Source organism: Nanorana parkeri, unplaced genomic scaffold, assembly GCF_000935625.1.
Source record: "Nanorana parkeri isolate BGI_ZX_2015 unplaced genomic scaffold, ASM93562v1 scaffold1248, whole genome shotgun sequence".
Classification (NCBI taxonomy): Eukaryota; Metazoa; Chordata; class Amphibia; order Anura; family Dicroglossidae; genus Nanorana; species Nanorana parkeri.
Genome location: NW_017307516.1, coordinates 387,668 through 400,955, shown reverse-complemented (window position 1 = coordinate 400,955; position 13,288 = coordinate 387,668). Strand labels below are relative to the sequence as shown.

The window sequence follows — 13,288 nt, the reverse complement described above, 5'->3', positions numbered from 1 at the left end:
GCCTCCCCCCCCCCCCCCCCGCACCACTCAGCCTCCTGTCACAGATCTGGAGGGCGGTGTGGGCAGAGACAGCCATTGCCGTCACAAGAGGACGAGTTCTCCTCCCGCACCGCCCAGCCTCCTGTGACAGCGTGTCATGATGGAGAGCAGCTGTGTGGGCAGAGACAGCTGTCATTGCTGTCACAGGAGGTCGAGCTCTCCTCCCGCACCGCCCCACCCTCCTGTGGCAGCCAGTCAGGATGGAGAGCAGGTACAAACACTCAGCAATCAGGGATCGCTGAGTGTTTGTAAATAATGGAGGACATAGTATGTTTAAGGTGTCCTCAATTATGAATGAATGGGAGTGATATACATCACTTCCTGTTTATTCATGATTGTGGATATAGTAAACATACTATGTCCACAAGTGATGAATGAACAGGAACACTCAGTATAGAGGCTTCCTGTTAATTTATAACAGGGGCTGCAGAAAAAGAGATTGAGGACTCCGTGTCCTCAATTTCTTTTTCTATTTTAAAAGGGAAATATCAGGGGTCTGTTTAGAAAAAAGTTGGAATTAAAAAAACTTCGGTTTCGGCCTGACATTTTTTTTTTCATTTTGGTTTTGAAATTTTCATTTCGGTGCACCTCTAGAAAAAAAGTCTATTCACTGATATCCCAATGCTTATGATCTAAAACCGCAATATCCAATTTTTTGTGTCCTGTGCCCCAGTGCTCTCCAATTCACCACATGTGAACTACTGCCAATAATGCACACTGACCAGAACCCTATGACCTCTTTTACAAGACAGTCATATAACGCTTAGTGCAGCATGTATTTTCCAGCTTGCAATTCTTTTCCCCCCATTACACCTCCACTTCAAACGATTCCACCGCTACCGCTCGAGATACCTGTTGATCTCCAAAACAGCTCGGAGAACAATTTAGAGCAGCGGTTCTCAACCTGTGGGTCGCGACCCCATCAGGGGTCTAATGGCGATTTGCCAGGGGTCGTCTAAAGACATACCAACTCTCCGGGAGTCTCCCGCTATTAGATAGCGGCTCCCGGGCCACCCGGGAGAGTAAACCTCTCCCCTGCTCTGGTTTTTTCTTTTCTTTCCGACATCGGAGCCGCCGGCCGCCGTCAGAAAAAAAAAACCCAACAACAGCATAGGAATTCATAGCTATATTCCAATTGGCTATTTCACTTTGCAATAGCCAATAGCAAACTAGCTATTGCACCCGCCCACTGCTACTGGCAATCAGCAGTGGGGGACCTGAAGTTCTCCATCAGGTCCTCTTCCAGTGATTGACAGCAGCAGAGGGCGGGTGCAATAGCCAGCAAGGGGGTGCGCCGCTGGCGGGACCAGGAATGGGACACTAGCGGCGCGGTTGTCGCTCGCTTCTGTTCTTACTTCTCTATCTCGGCTGCTGCAGCTACAGAGCGGCCGAAGAGAACAGAAGCGAACGATCACCGCGGCGCCAAGTGTCCCATCCAAAAACACATTAACATCTTATAAAACATGGTGAGTAAAAAGATACTGCTGTGTTTACTGCCTAGTGTGATTTGATGTTTTGTGCATGTATTTTGTTTACTGCTAAACAAAAAAAGTCAAAAAAAGTCAAAAAAAACACAGTGGGTATTACAGCAAGTACCTGTCCCTAATGAGAATAGATGTTGCAGAATGTCATGGTATAGGTTTTTCACCTGGGGAATGTAGCAGAATGTCATGGTATAGGTTTTTCACCTGGGGAATGTAGTGAATAGGGTGACTGCTGGCAGCAATTTTGGCATCTAATCTTTTATTACAAAAAAAAATACCTTACAAAAGTTGGGCTATAAGACTGATAAATATTTAGTGTAAGCACGCATTAAACAACATTCTATACACACTTACGCCATTTCAAGCTTGACTGCAATTTTTTGTTTCATTTTTTGAAAGCTAATTGAAGCAGTAGCATAAATAAATTTGCACTAATGGTATAAGAACAAAAAACACAAAAAAAAATGGTAACTGAAAAGTAAAGCCTTTGTACCAAATTTACAAATATTTACCGTATTTTTCTCTAGGCCCATTGTAATCAAATGCTTTGCCCTTGCGAAAAATCTTCAGTGTGGGGTATCCCGTTACCTTATAGCTCTTTGCGAGTTCTGTTTCAACTGTAGCATCAACCTTTGCCAAAGTTATAGCTGGTGTGCGCTTACTTAATTCCTGTGCAGCTTTCTCATATTCAGGGGCAAGCTTCTTACAATGTCCACACCTAAATAATAACATGCAAGATACCAACAGTAAATAATTACTAAGTATACCCTGAATGTCACATCTACAAAAAAGGATACAAAAAAAGTTATACAGCCACCCAAAACTGATGCGTAGAAACAAAAAATAGCCCTTCTAGCGTTAGCATTTATTTTTACATAAACACACCACTGAAAAAGTCTTAACCTTCAGGTTATACTGGCACCTACAGAAGGATTTGACAGGAGGCAGGGAAAAACAAAATGTCGGCAAGGAGGGAGCTGGAGGAGTGGTGGTGTGCTTGTTATGAGAGAACACAAACCGCTACTCTCCAGCTCCCTCCTTGCCCTCTCGAGGTCTCACAGCAGTTTGTCATTTTCACATCCCGTTCCCCAGCAAAGGTTCCCCATGGCAGCATCAATGGCTGTTCGGATTAGGTTCACCAGTTCCCATCAGCCCTTGGCACACGCACCCAAGCACAGCACGACTGTTCTCCTGAGCCATCACGGCCCCCGATGGACACCTCCTCCTCCCAGACCAATCAGCCTTCCCAAGCCTCATCCAACCACACAGGACCCCTGGATCTTTGCCGATGACATGGCTTCTACCCTTACCAAAATGGTGAGTCTCTACACTCCACACCTTGAATCCATTGTGTGCCATTTCTCACCTCTATGGTTCTCCGCTTGTGTTCCCGGTGACCTCCCACCACTCAAACCGGGAAGGACCACACCTGTTCGCCTCCACTTCACCGTCAAGCAAGTCAGACCACCCAAACAACTAACCAGGCTACATTCATTGGTCCACATCAATTTCTCTCCCTGGTCGTGGCACTTCCCTCCTTTTTGTTTACAATTACATGAGTCGGACACCCCGGTCCGTACTATCAGGAAGCTGCACACCACCTTCACACCTTGCCCACAAACAATTGGTGTATGAACACCCTCGTCAGAGCGCTTGTCATCTGGACTGCCCCTTCAATTTTTCACTTGCTGTCTGGGGGAATCTGCCTTAGAATTGTCTATGCAATGTAAATGGCTGACAAGGCTGGAACACAGTTATGTCCAGGAAATTATCTGCTCTACCTTACAACGCAGCAAGACATCTAGTTTCTCAGTGATGACTACAACACCACTATGGCATAGCCGACTGGATCTGAATCGGATGGCATTCCAGCAGGTAGCTCCATCGCTGAACGGACAGCCAGGTCACTCAAAGTTCCAAGATATTCAGTACGAGACGAGATTTCTCCGATGAGCAATTCCCCATGCACAGGTGCCCAGAACTCAACTCAGCCTGACAGGTTGGTGTTCATCAAGCTCTTCCAGAACACAGGGGAAAAAAACAACATACGCCAGTGAATGTTGGACTTCAGAGCCACCGACACAGAGACAGCCATCTGTTTGTCCAGACACAGGACCGACTTGTCCCAATAGGACAGGAAGTTGTGTTGCGTTAAATTGGTCAAATAGCCGCCTCAAAAACAGGCCACCATCAGCCCAAAGTCCTTCATGCAGAAGCAGCACTCTGACCTTGGGAAGTGTGCAGGACCAGTCCCAGATATTCCAAGCAATGAGTCAGAACCAGCAACGATTTCTGAAGGGTCAAGATACACCTGAAAAATCTGCAATACCTGAAAATCTGCAATGCCTGGAAAATCAGAGGCACATCGTTCTCCAGAGCCTTCAATGACCGTTCCCTCACCAAAAAGTTTTTCCAAGTATCCCATAATATGAATGCATATTGAATACAACAAGGCCAACACTGGAGCCAGCACCTTTGTAAACACCCAAGGTACAGAAGACAGACCTAATGAAAGGGTCACAAACTGGAAGTGCAAAGGGGTATTGCGTGTGCGTGTGTAATCTCTTCCCGAGATCAATGGATATCCTAGGAACTGTAAGCGCAGGTGATGCTGCGGGAATGTTAGGGCTATTGTTGACTCGGGAAGAACATATGTAGATAAAAACAGTTCTCAGAGGAAGAAGTACATTTTGTTTGTCTGCTTCAAAGCGATTTTAGTTGCCATCCAAAACACTGTCGAGAGAAAAATTCTTCATATGAAGTGAATGGGAAAATTTGAATAAAAAGCAAAAAAGCCTTCCAGTTGGGACTTTTTCACTGAAATACTACTGTGACGGGGACTTCTTCACGGAGGAACTACTGGGACCAGATGGACTTCAGATGGAGGACACTAAGCCATGGCAAGAAGCAGTTTTCCTGAGAACATTTAAAATCGCCACAAAGTCCTGTCCTTTACAGAATTTGTGAAGCAGCAATTCAAAGCCAAGTAACTTTTAGTGTATCCTCTTACAGAAACCATTCCATGTACTAGAAAGGAAAGATTAGTGGATACCTGTGTGTAGGAAAATGAAAATTGTTGCAGCCTTCATGTTTATGTATTTTCTTTTGTATTGCTTTTCCTGTAACAAAGTAACATGCGCATGCAGCATTTTTTGAATAGTTAAGTACTGTACGTTAAATACTATTGGGATTAGTTTCCTTTGGGCTTTACTGCAAGAATAAGACAACAAATAGTTTTAAGATTTTGCCTGGCAAAACAAAAAAGGCAGCAAAACACATGAAAATGTGGTGAGCTGGAAGGATGGCCACATGTAAGAAGGCATCTTTTATGTCCGCTGAATCCAAAAAATACTTAAAAGCATAATTAAAGCCCTGGGTGTTTTTGCATAGATCTACAATAGATACATGCAAAAAAAAAACCCGCTTTAAAAAAAAAAAAAACTTACCTGCGTCTTCCCCGCGTGCTCCCGTCCGAAAATGTGAAAATTCTCGGGCGGCCGCAAAGCATCTTGGGGCGGGCGCATGCGCAGATCACATTTTCGGCCAGGACGCAAGGAGAGACACAAGGCAAGCCTATGGACGCGTGCACCCGCATGCAGACACCGTGGGGCAGGAAGTGCCAGCAAGGACAGAGGAGTCAGCGCTGGATCGGAGACATGCCGCAGCGCTGGAGGGCCAGATGAAAACGAAATGTGCGAAGATCGGATTAAGAAACATAATTTAGGGTAAGTGCTGACAATAACTTAGGGGAGAGGGAAAAAATGTAGACTTTAATGTCACTTTAAGGCCTTTATATCCCTATTATAAGGCCCCTTAGGTTTTAGACAATGAACAGATTGGCATGAACACCAATGCCCCCCCCCCCCCCCATAATTGGTACTGCAGCAGGGACTCTATCTGTGACCCCGTAATACAGCAGTGACTGGAGATCGGCAAGATGCTTACGGACTCAGAAGGATTGAGTTAACAAACTGAGGATGGGGCAGGGAAGGAAACGTTTGTAACCCTGTGACACCACCTTATGAACCCAGGCTGTGGGTCTGCTGGAGGAGAGGAGTGCTTCTACCCCCGCAGCAACCTTGATGACAGCATCCCGAGCCAGTCCAAAGAGCCCTTGGAGATTAAATACTTCTTTGAAGACAAACCCACTGTCCAACATTTTAGATAAAGGGCCCTGCCCATATTTACTGATCATAGCCCAGCATCAGTTGGGAAGCTTATAACAGGCCATTGCAACTAATGTTTATTTCCACATGTGCTCCATGTGCTCAGTGATCTGAAGGTCAATTACATCAGTGATTAGATCCCTTTCAAGGGATTTGGACCAATCAGACATGTTTTGCCAAAGAAGAGTACAGCTAAAAACGGGGTGTAAAACGGGACCAGTAAAAGAGAACACAGTCCTGGAAAGGGCTTCAATCCAGTTATCGCTGTGGTTCCTAAAGACACCACTGACATGGTAGTCTGTTAGGGTGAGGCATGGCAGCAAATCGACCACTAATGAACAAAATCCTTACTAAGTAGGTACAGAGACACCCATCAGGGCTTTTCCAATCTTGGCTCTCACTAGAGGTGGGGCGCCAGGGCCCTATCCCAGCTGAAAACACTACACCCCTGGCAGTTCTGCCACTGACTGCAAGCTACATAGTTACATAGTATTTGAGGTTGAATAAAGAAAACCTCAATCAAGTTCAACCTTTTTTTGCGTGTATGTATGGGATTCTGCATGCGTGTGTATGGGTCCTTGTGTGATTTTTTTTTCTTCCCTTTTCCTTTCTACGGGTACCTGTAGCCCTGTATGTTACGGCCTCGGAGGAAATTGTCCAAATGCTTTTTGAATGTTTCAACGCTCTCAGCTGATACCACTGCTTGTGGCAGTGAGTTCCAGACCCTAACTGAGAAGCCCCTACGCCCCTTGTGGTTAAATCTTTTCTCCACCAATTTTAGGTGGTGGCCTCTAGTCTTTCTTAGGGAGTTTGCTGTAAAAGGTTTATTGCTGATGTTGCCATCACCATTGAACATCTTGTAAACCAAAATCATGTCCCCCCTTAATCTCCTGGCTTCCAGCGTGAACAGTTTTACATTTAGTAACCTTGTCTCATAGCTTTGGTCCTACATCCCCTTAGTTTAGTTGCCCTTCTCTGGACTCTCTCCAGCTTAAGAACGTCCTTTCTGAGTATTGGTGACCAAAACTGGACCGCATACTCGATGCGCGAACCAGCGATCTATAAAAGTGGCAAAATTATAGATTTGTCTCTACAGTACATTCCCTTTTTAATACAAGACAGTACTCTGCTCGCTTTATTTGCAGCAGCCTAGCATTGCAAGCTATTATTCAATCTGCAGTCTACAATGACCCCCAGATCCTTTTCCATTTCTGACTTCCCTAGTGGAGTTCCCATTAATGTGTATTCCGCTTGCCTATTTTTAACCCCAAAGTGCATTACTTAACATTTTTTGACATTAAACCTCATCTGCCAAATAGTTGCCCACCCCCGATTTTATCCAGGTCCTCCTGTAATGTTAGTGTCTAAGTCCCGTGTCCATTACCCTCCCAATTTTAGGGTCATCAGCAAACACGGCTATTAACGCCCTCCCCAATGTCATTAATAAACAGGTTGAATAATATGGGGCATTGCACAGAACCCTGGGGCACGCCACTCCCAACCTTAGACCAATCTGAGAAGGAGCCGTTTATCGATACTCTCTGGACACGTTCATGTAGCCAGTTCTCTATCCATGTACACACTATTTCATCAATGCCCATAGACATCAGTTTGTGTAGTAAGCGTTTATGCGGTACGGTGTCAAACGCTTTTGAAAAATCCCGATATATCACATCCACCAACCTCCCTCCATCCAGGTCTCTACTTACCACCTTGTAGAATCTTAGTAGGTTGGTCTGGCAGGAACGGTCCTTCCAAATCCATGCTGATCATTTATTATACCATTCTCATGAACAAACTCTACTAAGTAGCCCTTTATCATTCCCTCTAGCAGTATGCATACTATTGATGTTAGACTGACGGTTCCCAGATTGGCATCTTGACTCTTTTTTTGAATATCGGTACTACCGTAGCCTTCCGCCAGTCACTTGGTACTCTACCAGTCATTATGGAGTCCTTGAAAATCAGGAAAAATGGTATCGCTATAACCTGGCTGAGTTCTTTAAGTACCTTGGGGTGCAGGTCATCTGGCCCTAATGCTTTATTTGCATTATGTTTTTCAAGTCTTTGTTGAACCCCGGCTACCATCAACCACTGGAGGTATAATTTGCAATGAGCTGCTCGCATTCTTATCTTCATTTTAAATGCCTCACTTTTTTTATTTAGCCAGGCAGACTTAGTTATTGAGCTTTTATTTTTGTTCCCCAATGGTATACACTGGTGATAGCAAAATGCACTTTATGCTCAAAACAATCCCACTTTTCGTCAGTGTGCGAAATAAGTTGTCCCATTCGGTGTCGGATACTAGCTGGTGCAGCTTATCAAAGTTGGCCCTTCTGAAGTTAAGTGTTCTTGTCCGACCCAAACACTTCTCCTTTCTGTACACAATATCAAAAGTACAATATAGTAGGAAAACAGCTGCACTCCTTACCGGAAAAATAGTAAACCTGTGAAGCAGGTGGGTTCTTGTAGCGACCACGGACGGCACCGTGAACAATAGAGTTAGTAAAGATTGTCACCAGCACACCACAGATAGTCACAGCATAAAGTCCTTTAATGACAGATTGCCATTCAGTACAAGCGCTTTCAGGGTCTCAAAAGTATCCCTTCATCAGGCTCAGAATGAGCCTGATGTACTGAATGGCAATCTGTCATTAATTGACTTTTTGCTGTAAATCTCTGTAGTGTGCTGGTGACAATCTTTACTAATTCAATATTAAAAGTAATCACATTGTGATCAGTTTCCCAGTTTCTCCCCGATCTAACTCCGCATTATTGGAAATGATTAAATCTAGGATGGCATTTTTCGTAGTTGGATCCTCAACCATCTGATTCATGAAATTGTCCCACAACAGGTTCAGAAAACTGCCCGCCTCGAATTCCCCCAAAAGTGCTGCACCTTCCCCCATTACGATGCAGCCCGTCTCGGCTGAAGAGCCGGTAACCAACTGAAAAGTCAATCCAGTTCTCCAGGAAACCAAAGCCCTCTTTCCGACACCAGCTCCGGAGCCACTTGTTAAGTTCCCTCAACTCTCGCTGTCTCTCTGGAGTGGCTCGTGGCACAGGCAGTATCAGAAAATACTAACGTGGCGGTCCTTTCCTCATCCCAGCCCCTAAGCTGTAGAGGGACTACAAATTGTAGCAATACATTATACAGCAATGCAGAATACCATCCGCTATGGAGGACTACAAATCCCAGCAAAGCATTATACATTAATGCAGAATAATATGAAGCTACATACTCTGTGGTGCTCCAGGGTGCCAGCTTGATGTCTCCAGCAGAGGATCTCAGGTGGCTGTGCGGCGTCTATGGTGTGCCGTGTAGGCTCTCAAGTGGCTGTGCGGGGGCCTAGTGTGGGCTCTGAGGGGGTCTATGGTGGCTGTGCAGTCTCTATGCTGGGCTGCCTCTCACCAGGTTTCCCGGTCAGTCTCGAAGGCAGTGGCATGGAGATTTTAGGCCGGCAATTCACAGGAAGGCTGTCGGGGACCTTGGCAACCATCCGGTGAAGTGCGGCACCTGTTTACAGTGCCACCTTTGGTTTAAAAATGTAAAGCACCAATATCGTTGCTTAGTATCAGGGCATTTTTACGGTATTGGTGCATCACTAGTTTTTGTAGTAGTGTCAAAACAAACAGCAACAACCAAACAACGAAAACAAAAAAACCCAATACTTTTCTTCAGCTCCTCTTAGCAACTACACCCACAGGCCAGGGGGTGTTCAACCAGAGAATTAACACAACGCTATGGTGTGAACAGGCCTGTAAGTTCAATTGATAAAATAATATAATAAAATAAAAAAATTAAATATAAACTTCGAAGGGAATGAGGGATGCATTCCCTTAAGAATAACACTGCTATAAAACTGATACATAGGTTAAACAAATGACATTGGGTTAGAATGTAAGCTGACCAGATTTATAGGAAAGAAGAATCACACATGTTGTTACAATTAAATTGAGTATAAGACTGTGTATATATTGTATTACTTTACATCTTACCAGGGTGCATAAAATTCGACTAGAATAATATCTGCATTGTCCACAACTTCATTAAAGTTGTCTCCAGTTAAAACAATTGTTGCTTCAGGAGGCAATTTCCAGTCTGGGTGGGATATCTCTCTTACTTTTTCCACGATCGCTGCAAAATAAGATCAACAGCAGTTATGTGGTTTTGCTAAAATGCAAAAAAAAAAAAAAAGCCAACACACTTTTCTCCTATTTTAATTGAAGGATACTGCACGGCCTATTCAGTACATTGGTTATGCTTCTATCTAGGTTATGGATATAAATGGGCTGATTTACTAAAGGAGTTGACTCTTAAAATGATAAACAGTGTGAATATTCACTTCTATTTATCCAGTTGTGCAGATCAGATGAGAAAACATGAATTTGCTTTTTCCCATGATTGGTTTGGTGAACAGAAGGAAAAAGAAAGGAGGAAAAAGAAAAGGAAAGGAAGAAAGAAGAAGACAAAAGAAGAAGAACTGAGAACTCGAAACAACGTGATCAGCTTTCTCAGCTTCTTTTCTGTGAAACTACAAAGCAACGCCCGTTTATGTAATGGTGGTGCGGAGTGTGGAGGTGTTCGTAAACTAGAATTGGGTATACATGGATCAGATTTCGGCCATTTCAGTAGAAATCAGCTATAATTCGATCACAAGTCAAATCAATAGATTAATTTTTGTAGACGGGATAGGATCGAAAATTGGCATCTGAACAGTGCTTGTAGGTAGACAGCTGCAAGCACTGTTTGGGAATTCTGACAACAGAAGGTCAATTATTATTATAATAAAAAAAAAAAAACACACAAAGTAGTGATCCTACAGTCACCTGAGCACCTGCCACACCCTCCACTGGGTGTGGCAGATTTGGCAAAACCATTTCCTGTGATCAAAAGTATTGATGGCTGAGAAAGTCTGCTTGCCAATTTTTCAGACCAGAAAGGTGAACTTCTGACAACACCATAACATGCTTTTCTGCCCAATTGAAGCTAGCCTTTTGGTGTCTTCTTGATGACCAACATACACCACCACCATGGTATTCAGTTTCAATGCAAACACCCTGCTCTTGATCACTTCCCTTTCTTTAGCTGCAGTGTGAAAACCCACTCCAAGGCCAAACAGAGATAAAATATATATATACATACACACGTAGTACTGTGCAAACGTTTTAAGCAGGTGTGAAAAAATGCTGTCAAGTAAGAATTCTTACAAAAATACATATTTTTTATTCATAGTTACATAGTATTTGAGGTTGAATAAAGACATTAGTCCATCAAGTCCAACCTATAGGATCTCGTTTTTAAAAGTACTTGTCTTGTACCCCTGTATATTACTGTCCCTTAAAAAATCGTCCAAAAGTTTCTTGAACAATTCCACGTTTTTTGCTGAAATCACTGCCTGTGGCAGTGAGTTCCAGACCTTAACCGCTCTAACTGTGAAGAACCCCCTTCGCCCCTTGTGCTGGAATTTTTTTTCCACCAATTTTAGGTGGTGGTCCCTATTTTTGTAACGGAGTTAATTTTAAATAGTTTATCGCCAATGTTGCTGTCACCATTGAACATTTTGTACATGGAGATCATATCCCTGCTTAATCTCCTCACCTCTAATGTGAACATGTTTAAATTTAGTAGCCTTGTCTCGTAGCTCTGGTCCTCCATACCCCTAATTAGTTTGGTTGCCCTCCGCTGGACTTTTTCCAGCTAAAGGACATCTTTTTAGTACTGGACCGCGTACTCCAGATGAGGTCGAACCAATGATCTATAAAGTGGCAAAATTATAGACTCGTCCCTGCAATAGATACCCTTTTTGATGCAGGACAAAACCCTGCTAGCTTTGTTTACAGCAGCCTGGCACTGCAAGCTACCTTTCAGTTTGTGGTCTACAATGACCCCCAAATCTTTCTCCATTTCTAGTTTCCCGCTTGCGTCCTTTTTTGGGCCTATCTGCTCCTTTCTCACCTTTTTACTGTTAATATATTGGTAGAATTTTTTGGGGTTCTTTTTACTATCTGCGGCGATATGCTTTTCGCACTCAGTTTTAGCTACCCGGATTTCTAGTTTGCATTTTTTGTTACATTCTTTGTAGTTAAAGAACGCCAATGCCATCCCCTCCGTCTTATATTTTATAAATGCCGCTCTCTTGTCCTTAACGTATTGTTTTACAGTTTTATTAAGCCATATAGGTTTCGTTTTCGATCTTTTGCTTCCTAAAGTTTTGTAAATTCAAATTTACAAAATGCAAATTGAGCCATACACCTTACAATTATCTGCAGATTTTCTGTTGTCAGATGGAAAATGTGCAACAGATTCCTCCATCTACAATTCACTGTGTGGATGGAGTACTCGCCACCTGAGCAAATCTGTTGCACATTTTTTCACCTGACCACAGAAAATCTGCAGATAATTGTAAGGTGTATGGGCACCTTTAAGGTCCCCACACACCTTGCGATAATCGCGGGAAATCGTACGATAATCGCGGGAAATCGTACGATCATTGTAAGGTGTGTGGAAGCCGTGCGACCTCTACTACTGTAAGCAGTAGAAAGGCATCATGGCACACTCACAAGTCAACATGTAAAAAAAACTTGTCTCACCACTAAGGTTAATAACAGAGGTTTGGATACACGTCTTCTGAAGAAAATGTGAAAGCCGCACAGCCGTGCCAAGGCACCTCTTTTAGTGCGGTCCTAACTCTAAACTATGAGAGTCCCCATCTTGGAGTACATGGGGGCAGAAGATTTCAAATTGGGTGCAGGTTTGTCAGGTGGAAGCCCAACCTCCTTAAAAAAGGCACAGGAACACACAAGGGATCCCGCACATCCCAATGGCAGCTGAGAACCCCCATGCGTCACTGCACCAAATCGGTCAAGCAAAACAAATGACAAACGCACTCAACAATTTGTCACCAACTATACAGTAAGGTGCACACGAAATGGGCTTCGAACAAACCTTACTGTATAGTTGTTTTGCTTGACCGATTTGGTGCAGTGACGCATGAGGGTTCTCAGCTGCCATTGGGATGTGCGGGAGCCCTTGTGTGTTCCTGTGCCTTTAAGGAGGTTGGGCTTACTCCTGACAAACCTGCACCCAATTTGAAATCTTCTGCCCCCATGTGCTCCAAGATGGAGACTCTCATAGTTTAGAGTTAGGACCGCACTATACCAACCGGTGGGCGCAAGCGCACACTGCTCGTTTGGCATTGCGGTCATCGGAAGTCCGCCCCTCAGGGGGGCGCGGCTTGCGATCATCGCAAGTACGATCTGCCTGTCCAAGATAGGCAGATTGTACGTTTTTTAAGTACCTTACAACCATCGCAAGACAAAAGTTGTAAGGTGTGTGCCCAGCATTACACATGCACAAAGTCAGGGATTTTGTAGGATTAGAGTCAGGTGTATGATTAACCAATATTGCCAAGCAGGTGCTAATGATCATCAGTTTCATATGTGTTGGTTATAGGGCTGCAGCTAATTATTGTTTTCATAATCGATTAGTTGGCCGATAATTTTTTCGATTAATCGGATAAAATTTAAAAAAATACACAAATGCAGCGTTACAAAGTTTACTTCAGAATAAAACGGTATGCACATTTTTTTTTTTTT

General features: G+C 43.7%; 1 protein-coding gene across 1 annotated transcript in view; it reads right to left on the bottom strand.

Annotated features, from left to right (window-relative positions):
• Window positions 1-13,288, bottom strand: part of PDIA4 (protein disulfide isomerase family A member 4) — a gene marked incomplete at its 5' end in the record, with an annotated part of 106,898 nt that overhangs the window by 73,972 nt on the left and 19,638 nt on the right. Inside the window, 2 exons of the mRNA XM_018568805.1 lie at window positions 2,036-2,241; window positions 9,689-9,827. Of these exons, the coding sequence (XP_018424307.1) occupies window positions 2,036-2,241; window positions 9,689-9,827 (345 nt within the window). The remainder of the gene's footprint in view (window positions 1-2,035; window positions 2,242-9,688; window positions 9,828-13,288) is intronic.